The sequence below is a fragment of the Diplodia corticola genome (genome assembly GCF_001883845.1).
Source record: "Diplodia corticola strain CBS 112549 chromosome Unknown scaffold19, whole genome shotgun sequence".
In the NCBI taxonomy this organism is placed as follows: domain Eukaryota; kingdom Fungi; phylum Ascomycota; class Dothideomycetes; order Botryosphaeriales; family Botryosphaeriaceae; genus Diplodia; species Diplodia corticola.
Genome location: NW_017971498.1, coordinates 386,604 through 400,602, shown reverse-complemented (window position 1 = coordinate 400,602; position 13,999 = coordinate 386,604). Strand labels below are relative to the sequence as shown.

Sequence of the window (13,999 nt, the reverse complement as noted above, 5' to 3'; positions counted from 1 at the left end):
GGGCCTTTAAGGCTACTAGCCCTTTCGGCGACTCTAGGAGGACGTTTATAACGATCTATCCGGTTAAGCCTCGGTCGACTAGTCCTAAAGATAGGCGGCTTAGAGCCGCTACTAGGACTATTCTTTTCTCGAGGTCTTATCGTCCTTCGAGCTATTAGCTCTAGAAGAGGGTTAGTTACCAGCCGGATTCTTATTAAACCGGCGGAAGCCCGAGTTACGCTTCGTATACGAAGCGCCTACGCCTTATCTACGAGTCGACTCCTAGAAGTCTTCTTAGCGAGGCGGCTTATATCGGCTCGAGTTCCTCGACCGACCTCGCCCACTATCGGTAGAGTAGGCCGGACGCGGGCGTTTATAGCCTATATTCTAGCGCTATTATTCCTCCGTCTACGCTATCTTAACCAAGCCGAGCGTCTACTTAAGGCTAATAATTAAGTCGTAGAGTTCCTTAACCCCCTAGATAGTCTTTATCGTAGGGTGTTTAAGGAGTTCTTTACGATAGACCTCTAGGAGGTTTATAAAGAAGAGGTCGATAAGAAGGTCCTTATCGGCTACCGCGTATAGAAGCTATTTATATAGGCTTTTTATGCGGGCGCGGTACTTCTAATACGACGTACTAGGCTTTATTAGAGAGCGATAGAATATAACCGCATTCTCGTACCACCGTAAGATAGAGTTCCTTACTTAATCTTAAACGATTACTTTAAACTCCTCGAAGAGGAGCTCCCCCCGGATTACGGATTTATCTAGGCGTCGATAGACGTACTAGGCGATTACTTCGTGCTTCGCGAGGCCCTAGAGGGCCTAGCGGGTCTACTTCTCGGTATCCTAGTCTTATAGATTAAGTATATTAAACTTATTATTTAACTCGTTAATCCACTTATTAAAATAGTACTAGGTCGCGGTTTATAGTTTAAAAACGTTTTTTTCTCGCTAGATCGCCTTCCGCGCTTCGGAGTCGAGATATATACGAGGAGTATGCGTTTCGGGTGCGCTTAGCTAAGAGAGTATATTAATACGTTCCTATAGACCCTTAATTAAAGCGTTTAATTCGATAATTTAAGCCGAGGAGGTCGGGATTACTATAGAGAGTCTATAGATCTCAGCCTTTAGATTCGTAATAACGTCTTCGGGCGTAATCGTTATAAAGGAGGGTTCTTCTATAGCGGTAGGTATCGGGGGTATTTCGTCGGCGTTATCGTCTAATTCGCTAGGGGTCGGATAGTCTAACCCGATTAAGGGGTCTTATACGACCGTAGCGTTTTCGGTACGCGACGTATACGCGTCGCGTACGGAAAGAGGGGTCCGCTTAGAAGGCATCCTAAACCGGCTGTTTAAAGAGAAGGATTCGAATATAAGATATAAGACACGAATAGGGAGCTTAAGATAGATATAAGAAGAGGGCTTATAATTAATAAACGAATTCTTAAGGGATTCGGCCTTCGCCCGTAGGCCGAAGGGCTTTTATATATAGCTAAGCGAGAGTTACGTAACTAGTACGTAACTCCTATAGATCTCGTATACGAAGCGTATACGAGACGCGGCTATAGGTCCTTATAACGAGGGGTTATAATAAATAACGAGCGAAGTAGTTAGAGTAGCTATAACTATAGAAGAATTAGCTACGCCAGCCGCGAATCTAGTATACGATCGATAATATAATAGCGGATAATATAGAGAAGGGCTTAGAGGAGCTTCTTACGCCGCCGCCGCTTTAGAAGGAGGATAAAGGACTTAATACTATAATAGATAAGATATTTAATACTACGGTAGGCGGTAAAGAGGCCGCTTTAGATATAGATTTATAGGCGATCGCCGCTACCGTCGTTTAAGCTAGTAAGACGGCGTATATATCGCCCTAGTAGAATACGTAGTAGTAATATTTATCTAACTCTATACGTCTTAGCTAATTTAGTAGTAGCTTCTAGTAATTTATACGAGAAACGGAGGTTCTAGCGAATTTATAATCTACTTAGTAAGCCTCGTAGGCGTTATAGGCGTCGCTATAGCCCTTATCGTAGTCCTCGCCGTAGATACTACCGCTATATTAGCCTTCTCGGTAAGTAGTACCCTCGCCGGTACTATTATCGTAGTAATCTATATAAGATAATAACGTATAATATATTTAGTAGGTAGATAAGTTATATAAGCGGTAAAGAATAAGATAATAAGAAAAGGATTATATATAATAGTTCTTAATACTATAAATAATCGGCTTATATGCGAATATCCGCTTATAAGGCAGGGCACACGCTTAGACAAACCGTTCTAGTAAGACGGCTAGGAGTTGCGCCGATTTACAGACGCCCTGCCAAATTAGGTGAGGGGTAAAAACCGTATTGCCGGCAGCGCGAAACGGCTGTCGGCACTGCCGCGTCATTGCCGGCAGTGCCACCCCTGCCGGCTGCCGCGACACACCCCTACTCTACACGAGGCAGATCCCCGCCCGCCGTCTTGCCCAGCCCGAGTCCGTGTGACTTGGCCGTTGCCAGTCCAAGCTCCCGCTCGTCAAACGTCACAGATCGCGCACATTGCACGCGAAACAAACCTGTCGTTGTTTGAGCTTGTGTCGACAAAGGAATGTGATTATACAGTCTAGGTGCTTATGCTGCACTATGTATTCACCCGCCGTCCGCGCGCTACTGACCGCCACCTCCTTTCCCGCCGTTCTCCCAAAGGGTATCAAAAAATCAGGGAAACTTGCAAAACGAACGCCAATCGCGCGGTGCCAAGAAGAATTCTCGCGCGTGAAACCACCCGCTAACCCGAATGTTGATCAACAGATTCCACCCAAACTTTTGTCCTGTACAAGCCGGCCTCTTCTTTCCGTCTCTTGCTTGCTTGTCGAACAGTAGAAGTACAAAAATGTTAGGAAACGATCGTGAGTCGTGAGCCCCCGCGTAGGGAGATATGCAAAGAAATTAGGCCGCGTAGGCCGGTGGTGCTCCCAGCTCTTCCTCGCGACGGTCCCAGAAACCCGTCATCGGATTGGTGCTACCGCTACCTTCGCGGGCTTCGCGCTCCTTTTCGTCGCGCACCTTACGCGCGATCTCATTGGCCATCTTCATCATCCACGCTTGCTCCAGGATGCCACCCGACGTCGCCGCCTCACTGTACGGAAGCGCCGAGCCTTGGAGTCGAGCGTTGGATGGCGCCGATGGGTTGTAAGCGTGCGCAAAAGGCGCCTTGACGTCTCTCGGGAAAGACCGGAGCGGAAGCGAAGACGCAGCCGAGTGCTGGGTTTGAGGGCGAGAAAATGACGGAGCGTTGGCAGTAGATGCGCAGTCCTGTTCGTTCTCCTGAAGCTTCGACAACGCCGCGGCGGAGGGGACAGTCGCTGGCGCTGGCGACTTTTCCATGCTGTTTTCCCGGGTGCGTCGCCCGGACTCGCGCGGAGGCGTCGTCGGGGGCGTCATGAGGTCCTCCTCTCTTTCCTCAGGGATGACCGACGAACCCTCCGAGGCTCCCACGCTCGGCTCTGGCGTTGGGCTGTCGGTTCCAACGCTGTTTGTGTCTGCAGCACTCTTGTTGCGGCGCAGATTGACCACTCTCCTCTTCGCCTTCCTCTGCGCGTGCGCGCGCGACCTGCCACCTCCTAGACCCAACCCGGAGTATGTAGAGTTTGAGCTCGAGAGAGTGGGTCGCGAGAGTGTGCTTCCGTTGTCTGTCCCATCCGAAACACTGGCCGAGCTCGGCGACGCGACGCCAGAAGAAGAATGCACGCGCGAAAGAGTCGACGAGGTGAGCGGGTGGAATGTGTGTGCACCTGAGGTCTCGGCCCGATCCGCGCTGCTTGCCCAAGCGCGGAAAACTGTGTCGCGAATCGAGGGAGTGAAAAGAGACAGTGTCCGGTGTGAGTCGTTGAGTGTAGCAAGCCGAAGCAGGTTCTTCTGCGAGAAGGACGCATGAAGCTCGGAGGACGAGTCCAAGGAAAAGGACGATATTTGACCATCGTCAAGGGGGTTGCCGTACAAGTCGACAGGGTCCTGTGGAGGGCTTGCGAATGGGTCTACAGGAGCGGGAGTGTCGGTTCCGCTGCGCTTTGCGTTGTTGATCATTTCATCCATTTCCCTGTACTCCGGGGACCACAAGCGCAAGGACAGGCGGTGCAGGATCGCAGGAAGGTCCTCCATAAACAACACGCGTAGTTGTTTCTCAATCTCCTTCTGTAGGTAATCCCGCACGAAAGGTATGGTATCGAACGTGGAAGACACTTTAAGCGACTCGAGGGGGTCGTTTCGGAAGACCAGAGTGAGGCCTTTGTGGCGGGAGAAGACGAGGATTACGAATCCAGAGAGGCGAATATCGGAGAGGGTAATTTGTAGAGGGATGGTCAAGCCTGTGGAGGCAGCGAGAGGTTGTGGTGATGCGAAGTTCGGCTTTGTCGACAGGTAGGTGTTCAAAGGATTCGCTTGCACGCGCGTCTTCAGGGTAAGGAAAGCGTCGCCGGAGTAGGTCATCTTGAAGATTCCACGAAAGCGATCCTCAGCCAGATCGCCTATCTCAAGAATCTCCAGTTCGGGCGGAACGGCTCCGAGGTTCAGCTCCGTGACAATGATGTCGTCGACGATGATGGGCGGCTTGGGCGATTTGTTCAGCGCGGCCGTCAGCATCTCGCGTGCGCGCGAGGTATCCGCGATCAGCGGCGACCAGTTGAAGTTGAAAGCCATGGTTGGGAACGGAGAGAGGGCAGCGCGAAGTTTTCAAGGGTCTCGCGCTGTCGGAGGCCGGTGCGCGGATGACGAGAGGTTGGTGGACAAGGTCGCGTGCCGGGTTTGTCGGAGCTATGTCATACGCTGGACATGGGAGGCGAACTGAGGCGAGACAACTCTGGGGCCTGGTCGGGCAATATAGCTAGGGCTGAGCTCCTTGGGGAACGGTGGGCCGGATGACGGGGGAAGATGGGGGAGGGAGAGTTGTGGTGTGACGACAAGAGGGTGCACGCGGAGAGAAGGCAAAGGATTTCTCATTCTCGTCGGCCGGGAAGTCACGGACCACCGCTGCTTCCCCGACCGCTCCCGCCCGCTGCAGCGCCCTGCGTCATACGCGCTAATCATTTAAGGGTTCCGCCAACACGGCCAGTAAATTGCAGTAACCGCCTCATCCATGGTCACTACACTCCCCATCTAGGGTCGCGCAAGAATAAACTCCAGCTAGTTGCCGTTTTGGGGAGGGTGAGTCAACCGCCTGCTGATTTGTTCACGTCTGCTTCGCTCTCTCAAGACGCCGACCCCACACCTTCGCCCCTGCCTGGGGCTTCCAACGCCAACGAAGCATCTGCGCCGACTTCCACTTGAGACGGCCCCGCTGACTCGAAACGAAACTCAGGAAGCTGATCGTCGTCAAAGCTCGCTGGTGACTGCGGCAATGCATGTCCTCCCGGACCCCGAGTGAGCGCTGCGCCGTCTCTTCTCCGCACTTGACAGCAACCATTAGCGCCGATGCCGTGGACCGCCGGCCGCGAAGACACCCCGCGCGCCGATAAGGCCGAGTTCAGGCGAGCAGAATAGAGTTGAGGACGGTGCAACACCTCCTCCCCTCGAGACAAGGCACGCAACGGCCAACTGGTCTGGGCCGTCCACAGCGACAGGTTTGGCAGCTCTCACCTGACGCGCTGTCAGGATACCGTTGTAGACGGAGATTGTCTGGAGTGGCCTTAGCGCGCCGGTCACAGCGTCAAGCCGGCCTGCGGAAGAGCTTTAGCACCCGGTGGCCCGCGCTTGTGGTCCAATGCAGGCGAAGCACAGGTAAGAAAATCGGCCTGAGACGAGCCTGGCCGGACATCAGCCCCCAAGGCAGGGAAATACCGGACGATGTTCATCAGCAATGCGTGCGGCGCCTACCCATTCCATTGCAGGGCTTCTCAATTACCTCCTACACTAACCTTAAGCTCCATAGAGAGCATGCAATTCCCTTCCCCTTCCGGGGTGTCCAACGCCAGCGAAGCACCGATAAAAGACCTGAGACGAGACCCACCAGCAGAAAAATCAAGGCAGACATTATCCAAGGGTGTAATCGCAGAGACGCAAGACCATGTCTACCGTTCTCTATGCAATCAATGCGTCAAACGAATCGAACCCAATCCTTTAAATCTTTTGGAAGCCACACAGTTTCAAGCCAGAGATAAGCCAGTTGACCTCAGCGGCCCGACCGAACATCACAGCCGAAAGCTTTTGAGCGCTGCGCGTGTACAGAGAACCGTTGTCACGCAGGACAAGAGGCCCATCCCGATCACTGCCGCCGTAACTTGAGCAACGCTCCCAATCTTATCAGACACGGCCTGCTCCCTTGGCGGCGTGGGGACTGCATCCAAGTTTGAGTCATCAGGATCCTGGCGGTGGGTTCCTCTTTCCAGTGCCGGCGGGGTAGCTTCGGCATGCATGCTGTCGAGCTCGGTGTTATTGAGCGCGGCCGTTTCAACATTGGTCGAAGCGCCATGGGGCTGTGGAAGCTCTCGGGGGGGTGGGAGATCATCGGTCACAACCCTGAATGGCTCCTCTTGAAGTCTGGCACTTCTCTTCCGGTTTGGCAAGGCCCTTTGCAACCAACGATGCGCAACGCTGAAGGCAGTGACCGTGCTCCTGAAGTCTATGGGCGGCCGTTCCTCGAGGCCTACCCAATCGATTCTTTGCAGCTTGAGTCCGGCAGATTCATAAGCTTTGGGCAGCTCCCTCGTTAGCTTTTCGATGTGTTCCCGGGTAAATGACTTGGAGCCGAGAGCAAAACGCAACGTCAGATCAGCGGCGCTAGTCCTCTGCATCAGGGCCATTTTGTTCTCGTCTCTTTCCGACCTTTTCCCTTTGAGGGGCGCCAGTTCTATCTGCCGGTCGTGCTTCTTCAGCCTGTCATGCGGGAAGCAAGGATTCTGCCGCCGGTACTGCTTCTCGTTGATTTTGGAGCTCAGCTTCCACAGGCTAAAGGGCTTATGTCCGTTCTCGTTGAGGCACTCTTTGAGAGATTCGATCATGGCGGTAGTGAAAGACTTGCGGCCCGGACCTGCTGTCATTCTACCAGGCCCACTGGCGGCAAGTAGCTGGTAAGCTCTTCCAGTGTCCTGTGCCCCTTTGGTGACGTTGCTTGCATAGCACGTGTCCAGAATCGCGAGGGTATCGGCTTGTGTGCCTTGCAAGAACAGGCTTTCCGCCGAGTTCCACCCTGCACACTGAGCGGCATAGCGGGCTCCTGGTATGTCTTCCGACGTTTTCCTTCTGTGCATTCGTTAGAGCAAGGCCTCTTCCGATTTCGGATCGACGTACGCGTAGAACTCCAGCTCACCAGTGTCTTCGTCGAAGCCGGCATGGCCGGTGTAATAGATTATCAGCAAGTTGTTCGGGTCGTCAAAGTGCTTGAGAAAGCCGGTGATTTCATGGACAAGCTGGTGTTGTGGTGACGAATTGTCGTCCAATGAAACCGTTACTGTGACGTAGTGGAAGTCATCGCGGAAGACCTCCGTTAATTTTTCCACCTACGGATGAGATGTAAGCATAGATCTTGGGATACTGAAAGAACGGTACTGACTTCTTCAGCAGTTCTAAGCTCGTCAAGGTGCTCGGCCCACTTGACGATAAGCACTGCAACCTGCGCATAGCCTTTGGGCAAATTCATATTCCTACATATCGCATCGCTCCACTGCTCTTGGAGTTTTTCGTTGGTCTCACGTTCTTCCGTTTTCGATACAGATGGCTTGTGCGCCACAGGTGCCGCAGCCTCTCGGGTTGAAGCAGCCCGTTGCGGTCCCATGGGCTGGGTATCGGAGCGTCGGCGGAGCATGGCCAAAGGTGCATTAGCGGCTGCGTATGGTGAACCTCTTCTGGGGATCATGATTTGTGGATAAACGATAAGGTTGGCGGTATCTGCGCGCAAGTGCACAAGTAGGGAAAGGCAGGGCTGACCTATGCTAGACAAACGATATCTGAAAGGCATACAACCACGTCGCCTGACAGCACTTTTATTTGACGACTTAAGCAAAGTCTCGCTGGCCCCTGCAAGGACCCAGCAGCTTTTGGTTTGTGGAGGCGCGGTGAATGGCGCAGCCCAAGGTCAGGCGTTTCTATTCTAGAAGGAATCGTCACGTCCAAGCCTTCTTTGCCTGACCAGCGTTTCTTTGATGGTGGTCGCCTCAAGCCCCAAAGGATAAGGCATCCCGTGCCATTGTCTATTCGTGAGTTTGCTGCACACCCTCTCGGACGGGCTCTGAGCTTGGCCCACAAGGCATAGATTTAGAAGGCGCTGAGCGCGTGCTCCCCATTGGTCTCTCAATCCACAGAGCCGAAGGAGGCGCAGATGGCATCCCACTACGGAACGGCCCCCGCTCACGTCATCTGCAGAAGGAAGCCACAGAACATGTGGCTGCGCCCGAAATGGGTGGAAGTGGTCAGAGGAAAAAGCATTTCGCGCTTCTGCAAACATATGCCCTCACCACCCCGCGTCTGGAAGGAAACCCGACAAGGCTTGATTACACATTGTTTGCCTTTTGCTTACCATTATTGCTGCCTGCTTTTGCCGCGGCCACCAATCAGGGCAATCTCCCGCCAACCACCATCCATAAGCGACTACCACATCAGTCTCGTGCAGATGCACCCACATGCTGCTGCGCATCCGTCATGTGGAAGTAGCATTCGGGCCAGCCATTCTTCCGTATGTATATCGGGTGCAAGCGGTCGAATCCACTCAGTGCCTCGTCTCTCGCACATCTTTCATCAAGGCGCGAGAATAGCTAAAGCGAGCACAAGTGCATGAGGCTGTATTAACTCTTCTTCGTTCGCCACTAGAGTAATAACAGCCCCTGACTGGAAATGGAGGCAGTAACGTTGGCCACCTGTCCACACAAGGCTGGAGAACGGATATGCGGGGTTCGTCTTCTGCAGCCGAAAAGAAAGACTCGATCCTCCACCGTTGCTTCAGCCGAATAATTTGGGAACACCAAGTAACCTTCTCAGCTCCTTTCAGCTCTCAAATTTTATGGCTGTCCCGATCGATGCACGGGACTGCGCCTCGTTGGAATTGTCGCGCCACTGCGAGGCTGCGCACGCCTCAAGTGGAGGTAGGGACCTGGCACACAAGAAGCAGCAACACAGCCATCTACGATCACTCATGGCGTCGACTTGTTTTGTTTTTGCTACTCAAACGGGCCTGCGTAATAGATCTATCTAACCAGACGCACATCGTGATCCATGCAAACGCAAGGCGATCACCCACGTGCAAGATGTGTCCAACCGCCGCGTTTGTGGGGCGTTTGAGCCTCATCGACCAGACATCCGGCATTATAAGAAGGGGGGCTAGCTCCCATAAGGCTGGTGCAAAACCAAGCTCCGTCCAATCCTGAAGGAAAGGGCAGTGAAGGCTCCAACATCCGGGCGAAAGGTCAAGACCAGCCTTGTTCCCATCCACTCACGAAAATTCGCGCAACACACAAACTTGGCAAATCCGCCTTGCAAAGCCGAACCGCATATCATAGCCTTCTGCATCCGGATCGACAATGTCTGACAAGGTACACTATCGTTTCGGATACCCGCGTTTGTCACACCTTATGGTAATGGAGGGCTGACTATATCCGTTGTGTATCAGGAGAGCGATGGCCCGCAAAAGTCGCATGTAGACAAGTCGAAGAATCCAAAAGTGAGTACAAATGTCGACTTTGATGGCTGAAAAATCGCATGTTGAGAACGCATCTAGGAGCTGAATCCAGAGTTCGAAAAAGGCGATGAAGTGACTATGGCGACGGGCATAAACGGAAAGCCTGAGAAATACACGGTCCACGATGACCGGTGGAACAAGAAAGATGGAGGGTACGAGTACCAGGTGATCAAGGAGGGCGAAAAGGAAGTCTACAAGCAGATGGTTGGCAATGAGGAGGTCGAATGGGTTAAAGAGAAGGATATGGAGCTTGTGTAGCCTGCTCTTGGTTGGTGGCGCAACAATCGGGCTGTACACCCTTGCACAGATAGACCCCGGCCGCGGTACATGCATAACCGGTCAGGCGACATGGGACAAGGCTCCCCTCAGCCGGAGCTTCTGCACAAGGCCGAAGGACCTTTATCAGTAGGCACAGCCTCAGCTACCTAGAGTAATCAGAATCCACTTTGGCCTTCCTCCTTTTTTCCCGCTCAATGTTTCAGGATGGCCGACGAAGCCAATCAGGCGGACGTTTCGTCGGAGGTTGAGCCCAGACGATCATCCGCCACCTGTACCGCCGGCGACTGCGTTTTGAACATCGACGGCCCCCAAAGCCGAGCCACCACTGTCGTGAATCTGCCTATCCTAAACGAGAAAAGCAGTGAAAAGGTTCATCACGATCTTGGAACGGAAGCTCGAGCGTAAAGTAGGCTACTAAATCATTGTCGTTGCACAGGCTTTACCCGATTTCGAAACGATCCATCATCAAGGCAAGTTTCCACCAGCTGGCTTCCTGATGGGGAAATAAACAGAGAGCTGTTCTATCGCGCAAAAAATTATGCGCTGACACTTCTTTCCCCTCCCCTATAGTCGAGGCCCATCCAGAGGGATATCCCATGCTCGCAGCCTTCCAATCGAGCGATCCCGCCTTCAGCATCTACCGCAGTTTCGACTACCTGCACTCCCGCGTGCTCCTGGACCTCCAATATGAGCTCTCGGAGCTGGAGCAAGAGCTGCGCACCAAGGACGACAACGACGCCACATGTGCCAAGGGGCAAAGGCGTCTCACATCACGAAAGAGGGATGACGTGGAAGCAGGGAAAGAAGCGCGAGAGGACGACGGCGTCCGAACCCGGCGGCAGATACTGACCGAGATCCGGGGGAAATTGGTAGATTATGGTTCGTGACTCTGCCCGATTGATGCTCGCTTGTGTCGTCGTGTGTGTGTGTGTGTCGCTGACGAAAAACGAATTCGTGGTGTGTGCTGCATGCAGACGAAGTCCTCATCAAAGCCCGAGAGACGGCGACGTTCCAGCGTCCGAACAAGCGCGACTACAAGAGCGTCACGACGTGGTTTATGAACTGGAAGCCGTTGATCAAGCGAGAGTGGCGCTCTCTGCAGCACCAAGAGGACATGCTTACCCTTCGCCAGGGCAGAGAATGGGCGGGCTTCGACGGCTTGATCGAGAAGCTGCTGACGAGAATCGACTGCAAACCCATCAGAGTAAGTGATCGGTCTTTTTGCCGGCCGGAAGTCTGATTATTCCATTTCAGTGGATCTTCCAGCCTCGTCTCCTGTCCGAGAAGTCAAAAGACAAACACGTCCACTACTACGACGCCAAAAGAGTCGAAACCTTCGTCGCCGTCATCATCACTTTCATCATATTCATTCTGCTAGTGTTGCCCGTCGTCCTCATGTACGAGCTTACTAGTATCGGGGATCGCCCCTCGACCTTCCGGGCAATCGGAGTTCTCGTGGTTTTTACTCTTCTCTTCTCGGCGGCCATGTCCTTGTTGACCAAAGCCAAACGCCACGAGCTGTTCGGCGCCTCTGCTGCGTACTGCGCCGTGCTGGTTGTTTTCATCTCCAACTTCAACGGTTCCAGTGACGGCAGCCCGACCACGCGTTGATCGTTCCTGTTTCTTGGTGTCTCGTGAATGGCTTTCTTGTCCAGAGAGCTTCTTCTTCTTCGTCTTCTTCTTCTTCTTTTTCTTCCCCAAGTCTGCACTCTCTTCCTTACCGGAGGCCGGATTGCTCATGTTTGACGATTTTATGATTCATTTGGAGTTATTATTTGTCGTACTTCAATCTTGATCATCGCCTCTACACACAGATCGTTAGCCCAGACTACCACCGTGACCAACGGAGATTCTTACCTTTCCGTATTGCTATGCTGAGGGGGGGGGGTATATGCGGCGAGCTGGAACTAAAAAAGAGACGTTGACGTCCGTACTTGCAAATCGTCTCTACAAACCTTTGGGCTTTGCACACTCAATATGCACACTCTGACCGAGACCTACGACTCCTCGGCTGGCTTTCTCCAATAGATCATCTGGCCCGCGAGAGCGTGCTCGTGGAGGTCGAACTCGGGTAGCGTCACGACCTCCCTCCCCTGTGCGAGGAACTCCTCAGCAACCCTGATGCACCTCCTGGTGCGCTCATCGACGTCTCCGCTGCTCAAAAAAAATTTGCGTCAGCAGCCGTGACTCCACGGTGGTGGCCGCTGATCCAGCAAGAAAGAAAAAAAAAGACTCACCTGTACCGCACCTGACTCCTCGCCAACTCAAGCGTAGCCTGCACGTCGTTCCCGACATAAATCGCGGGGTCCCTGTCCGCCAAGAAATCCTCCAGCACCATGAAACTCGGCATGAAGGGCGCGAAGACGAAGCTGTCGGGCTCGATGAACTGCGCCGCACCCTCCTGCCTGCTGCCATCCGTGCTCCTCAACCCCTGCACGACCGTGATGCCCAGCTCCTCGAAGACCTCGACGTCCAGATCGTTGAAGACCGGATCCTCCGCATACATCTTGACCCCACCGTCACCGTCCCCACCACCACCACTAGCACCACCGCCACCACCAGCATTCAACATGCCCACGATATCCAAAAAGCACACCAGCTGCCACATGCTCCTCACCCCCGCCGCCACGTTATCCACGCTCAAGCTCCCCAACCCGATGCACACCGCATTCCGTATCCCCACCGGCTTCCTCCTGGCGCCGCCGCCCCCGTCCTCCCCGTCCTCCCTTTCCCCCTCCCGTTCCTCCCTTTTCTCCCCATCCTCGCCCTCACCACCACCACCCGCACCAACCACAACCCCCGCCCTCCCCAACACCCCCCCGATCCCCCTCCTACACCCGCACTCCCCCCACCTCTCCCGAAACTTGCCCAGCCGCTCCAGCAACCGCTCTTTCCCCACCCCGGGCATGCGCTTCGCCGGCCCCGCCGGCTCGTGCGCCGCGCGCAGCCGCTCCGCCGGGCTGGAATAGTATCCACCGCGTCCTGTTCCTCCTCCTCCTCCTCCTCCTCCGTTTCCACCGGTGGTGGTGCTGGTGGTCGTCGTCTGCTGCATGTCGTCGTCGTCGCCGTCTTTGTTTTTGCGGTTTTGTCTGCGGCGGTTCTTCAATTGGCGGTGGTGGTGGGATTTTGTGGTGCTGACGAGGGTCCAGCCGTCGGCGAGGGGGATGGTGGTGCGTTTGGGTGGGGCGGTGGAGGAGGAAGAGGTGTTGGCGTTGGTGGTGTGGCGGTTTTGGGGGGTGGTGGTCGTGGTCGTCGTCGTCGGGGTTGGTCTCGTGGAGGAGGGGGGGGAGGGGGCTGTCGAGGGTTTGGCGGGCGTCGTCGTCGTCGGCGTTGGCGTTGGCGTTGGCGTCGTCGGCGTCGGGGTGGTGGGGATGTCGTTGGTGGGGCTCGTGGTGTCGTTTGTTGTCGTCTTGGTTGTTGTTGCTGTTGTCGTAGCGGCGGTGGTGGTGATGATGCCCTCGGTAGGTTTGCTGTCGGCGTCGTCGATCTTGTGCGGCATCGTAGCCATGTAAGAAAGACCAGGCGTGTGATCCGGGTCGTGCGGGGGAGGAGGAAGAGGAGGGGGGAGAATGAGAAGGAGGGAAAGTTATCCGCGCGTTTCGCGTGCGTGGGGTGAAGAGGCGGTGGATGTCTTGGAATGCTACCTTCCCTGCCGGCTTTCCGCAGGGAAAGAGAGGGTACGTGCGGCGAACCCCGGCCGAGTTTCCTTTATCTTTTCCCTGGTCTTATTTTTCAATAATCCTCTCTGTGCCCACGATGGTCTGGGCCCCCCGGAGGAAAGTGGAGTAGAGTAGCAAATGATAATGAAACGGGGGCCAAGGTATCGCCGTGCAGGGTGGCTCCGAAAAGCCGAGAGCGGACTCGTTTCCCCTCCTGCAGTGCCGTATTTAGCAGACGGGATTTCGGATCTCGGAGCGGGTGTTTAGATCGCACCAGGGCGGGGATGGCCGATGTTTGGTGCTACAATCGCGTTGGCGCCGGAGTCCAAAGATGGGGAAAAACGGTGCTGTTGCCTGCCCCAAACGGCGAGGATCCCTGGCTGTTTCCGGAAACGCTGCTGCCTTCTTTGCCTCCCGACCAACTG

At 54.4% G+C, this 13,999-nt stretch overlaps 5 protein-coding genes across 5 annotated transcripts; 2 read left to right on the top strand and 3 right to left on the bottom strand.

Moving 5' to 3' along the window:
- Nucleotides 1–2,921: 2,921 nt before the first annotated feature.
- Nucleotides 2,922–4,670, bottom strand: BKCO1_19000143 (mitochondrial distribution and morphology protein 34; the record flags this gene model as incomplete). Its single annotated transcript, XM_020271931.1, has 1 exon — nucleotides 2,922–4,670. The coding sequence occupies one exon, from the start codon at nucleotides 4,668–4,670 to the stop codon at nucleotides 2,922–2,924; it is 1,749 nt and encodes a 582-aa protein (XP_020131371.1).
- Nucleotides 4,671–6,157: 1,487 nt separating this feature from the next.
- On the bottom strand, nucleotides 6,158–7,821 carry BKCO1_19000142 (homeobox domain containing protein; the record flags this gene model as incomplete). The annotated part of the gene is made up of 3 exons (XM_020271930.1): nucleotides 6,158–7,208; nucleotides 7,257–7,465; nucleotides 7,519–7,821. 3 exons carry the CDS (start codon nucleotides 7,819–7,821, stop codon nucleotides 6,158–6,160), a joined length of 1,563 nt encoding a protein of 520 aa, XP_020131372.1.
- Nucleotides 7,822–9,478: 1,657 nt separating this feature from the next.
- Nucleotides 9,479–9,894, top strand: BKCO1_19000141 (uncharacterized protein; the record flags this gene model as incomplete). Its single annotated transcript, XM_020271929.1, has 3 exons — nucleotides 9,479–9,490; nucleotides 9,568–9,618; nucleotides 9,676–9,894. 3 exons carry the CDS (start codon nucleotides 9,479–9,481, stop codon nucleotides 9,892–9,894), a joined length of 282 nt encoding a protein of 93 aa, XP_020131373.1.
- Nucleotides 9,895–10,511: 617 nt separating this feature from the next.
- BKCO1_19000140 (uncharacterized protein) lies at nucleotides 10,512–11,526 on the top strand (the record flags this gene model as incomplete). The annotated part of the gene is made up of 3 exons (XM_020271928.1): nucleotides 10,512–10,794; nucleotides 10,890–11,119; nucleotides 11,170–11,526. The coding sequence occupies 3 exons, from the start codon at nucleotides 10,512–10,514 to the stop codon at nucleotides 11,524–11,526; spliced, it is 870 nt and encodes a 289-aa protein (XP_020131374.1).
- A 386-nt stretch (nucleotides 11,527–11,912) lies between these two features.
- Nucleotides 11,913–13,423, bottom strand: BKCO1_19000139 (uncharacterized protein; the record flags this gene model as incomplete). The annotated part of the gene is made up of 2 exons (XM_020271926.1): nucleotides 11,913–12,069; nucleotides 12,153–13,423. 2 exons carry the CDS (start codon nucleotides 13,421–13,423, stop codon nucleotides 11,913–11,915), a joined length of 1,428 nt encoding a protein of 475 aa, XP_020131209.1.
- Between the last annotated feature and the right edge of the window lie 576 nt (nucleotides 13,424–13,999).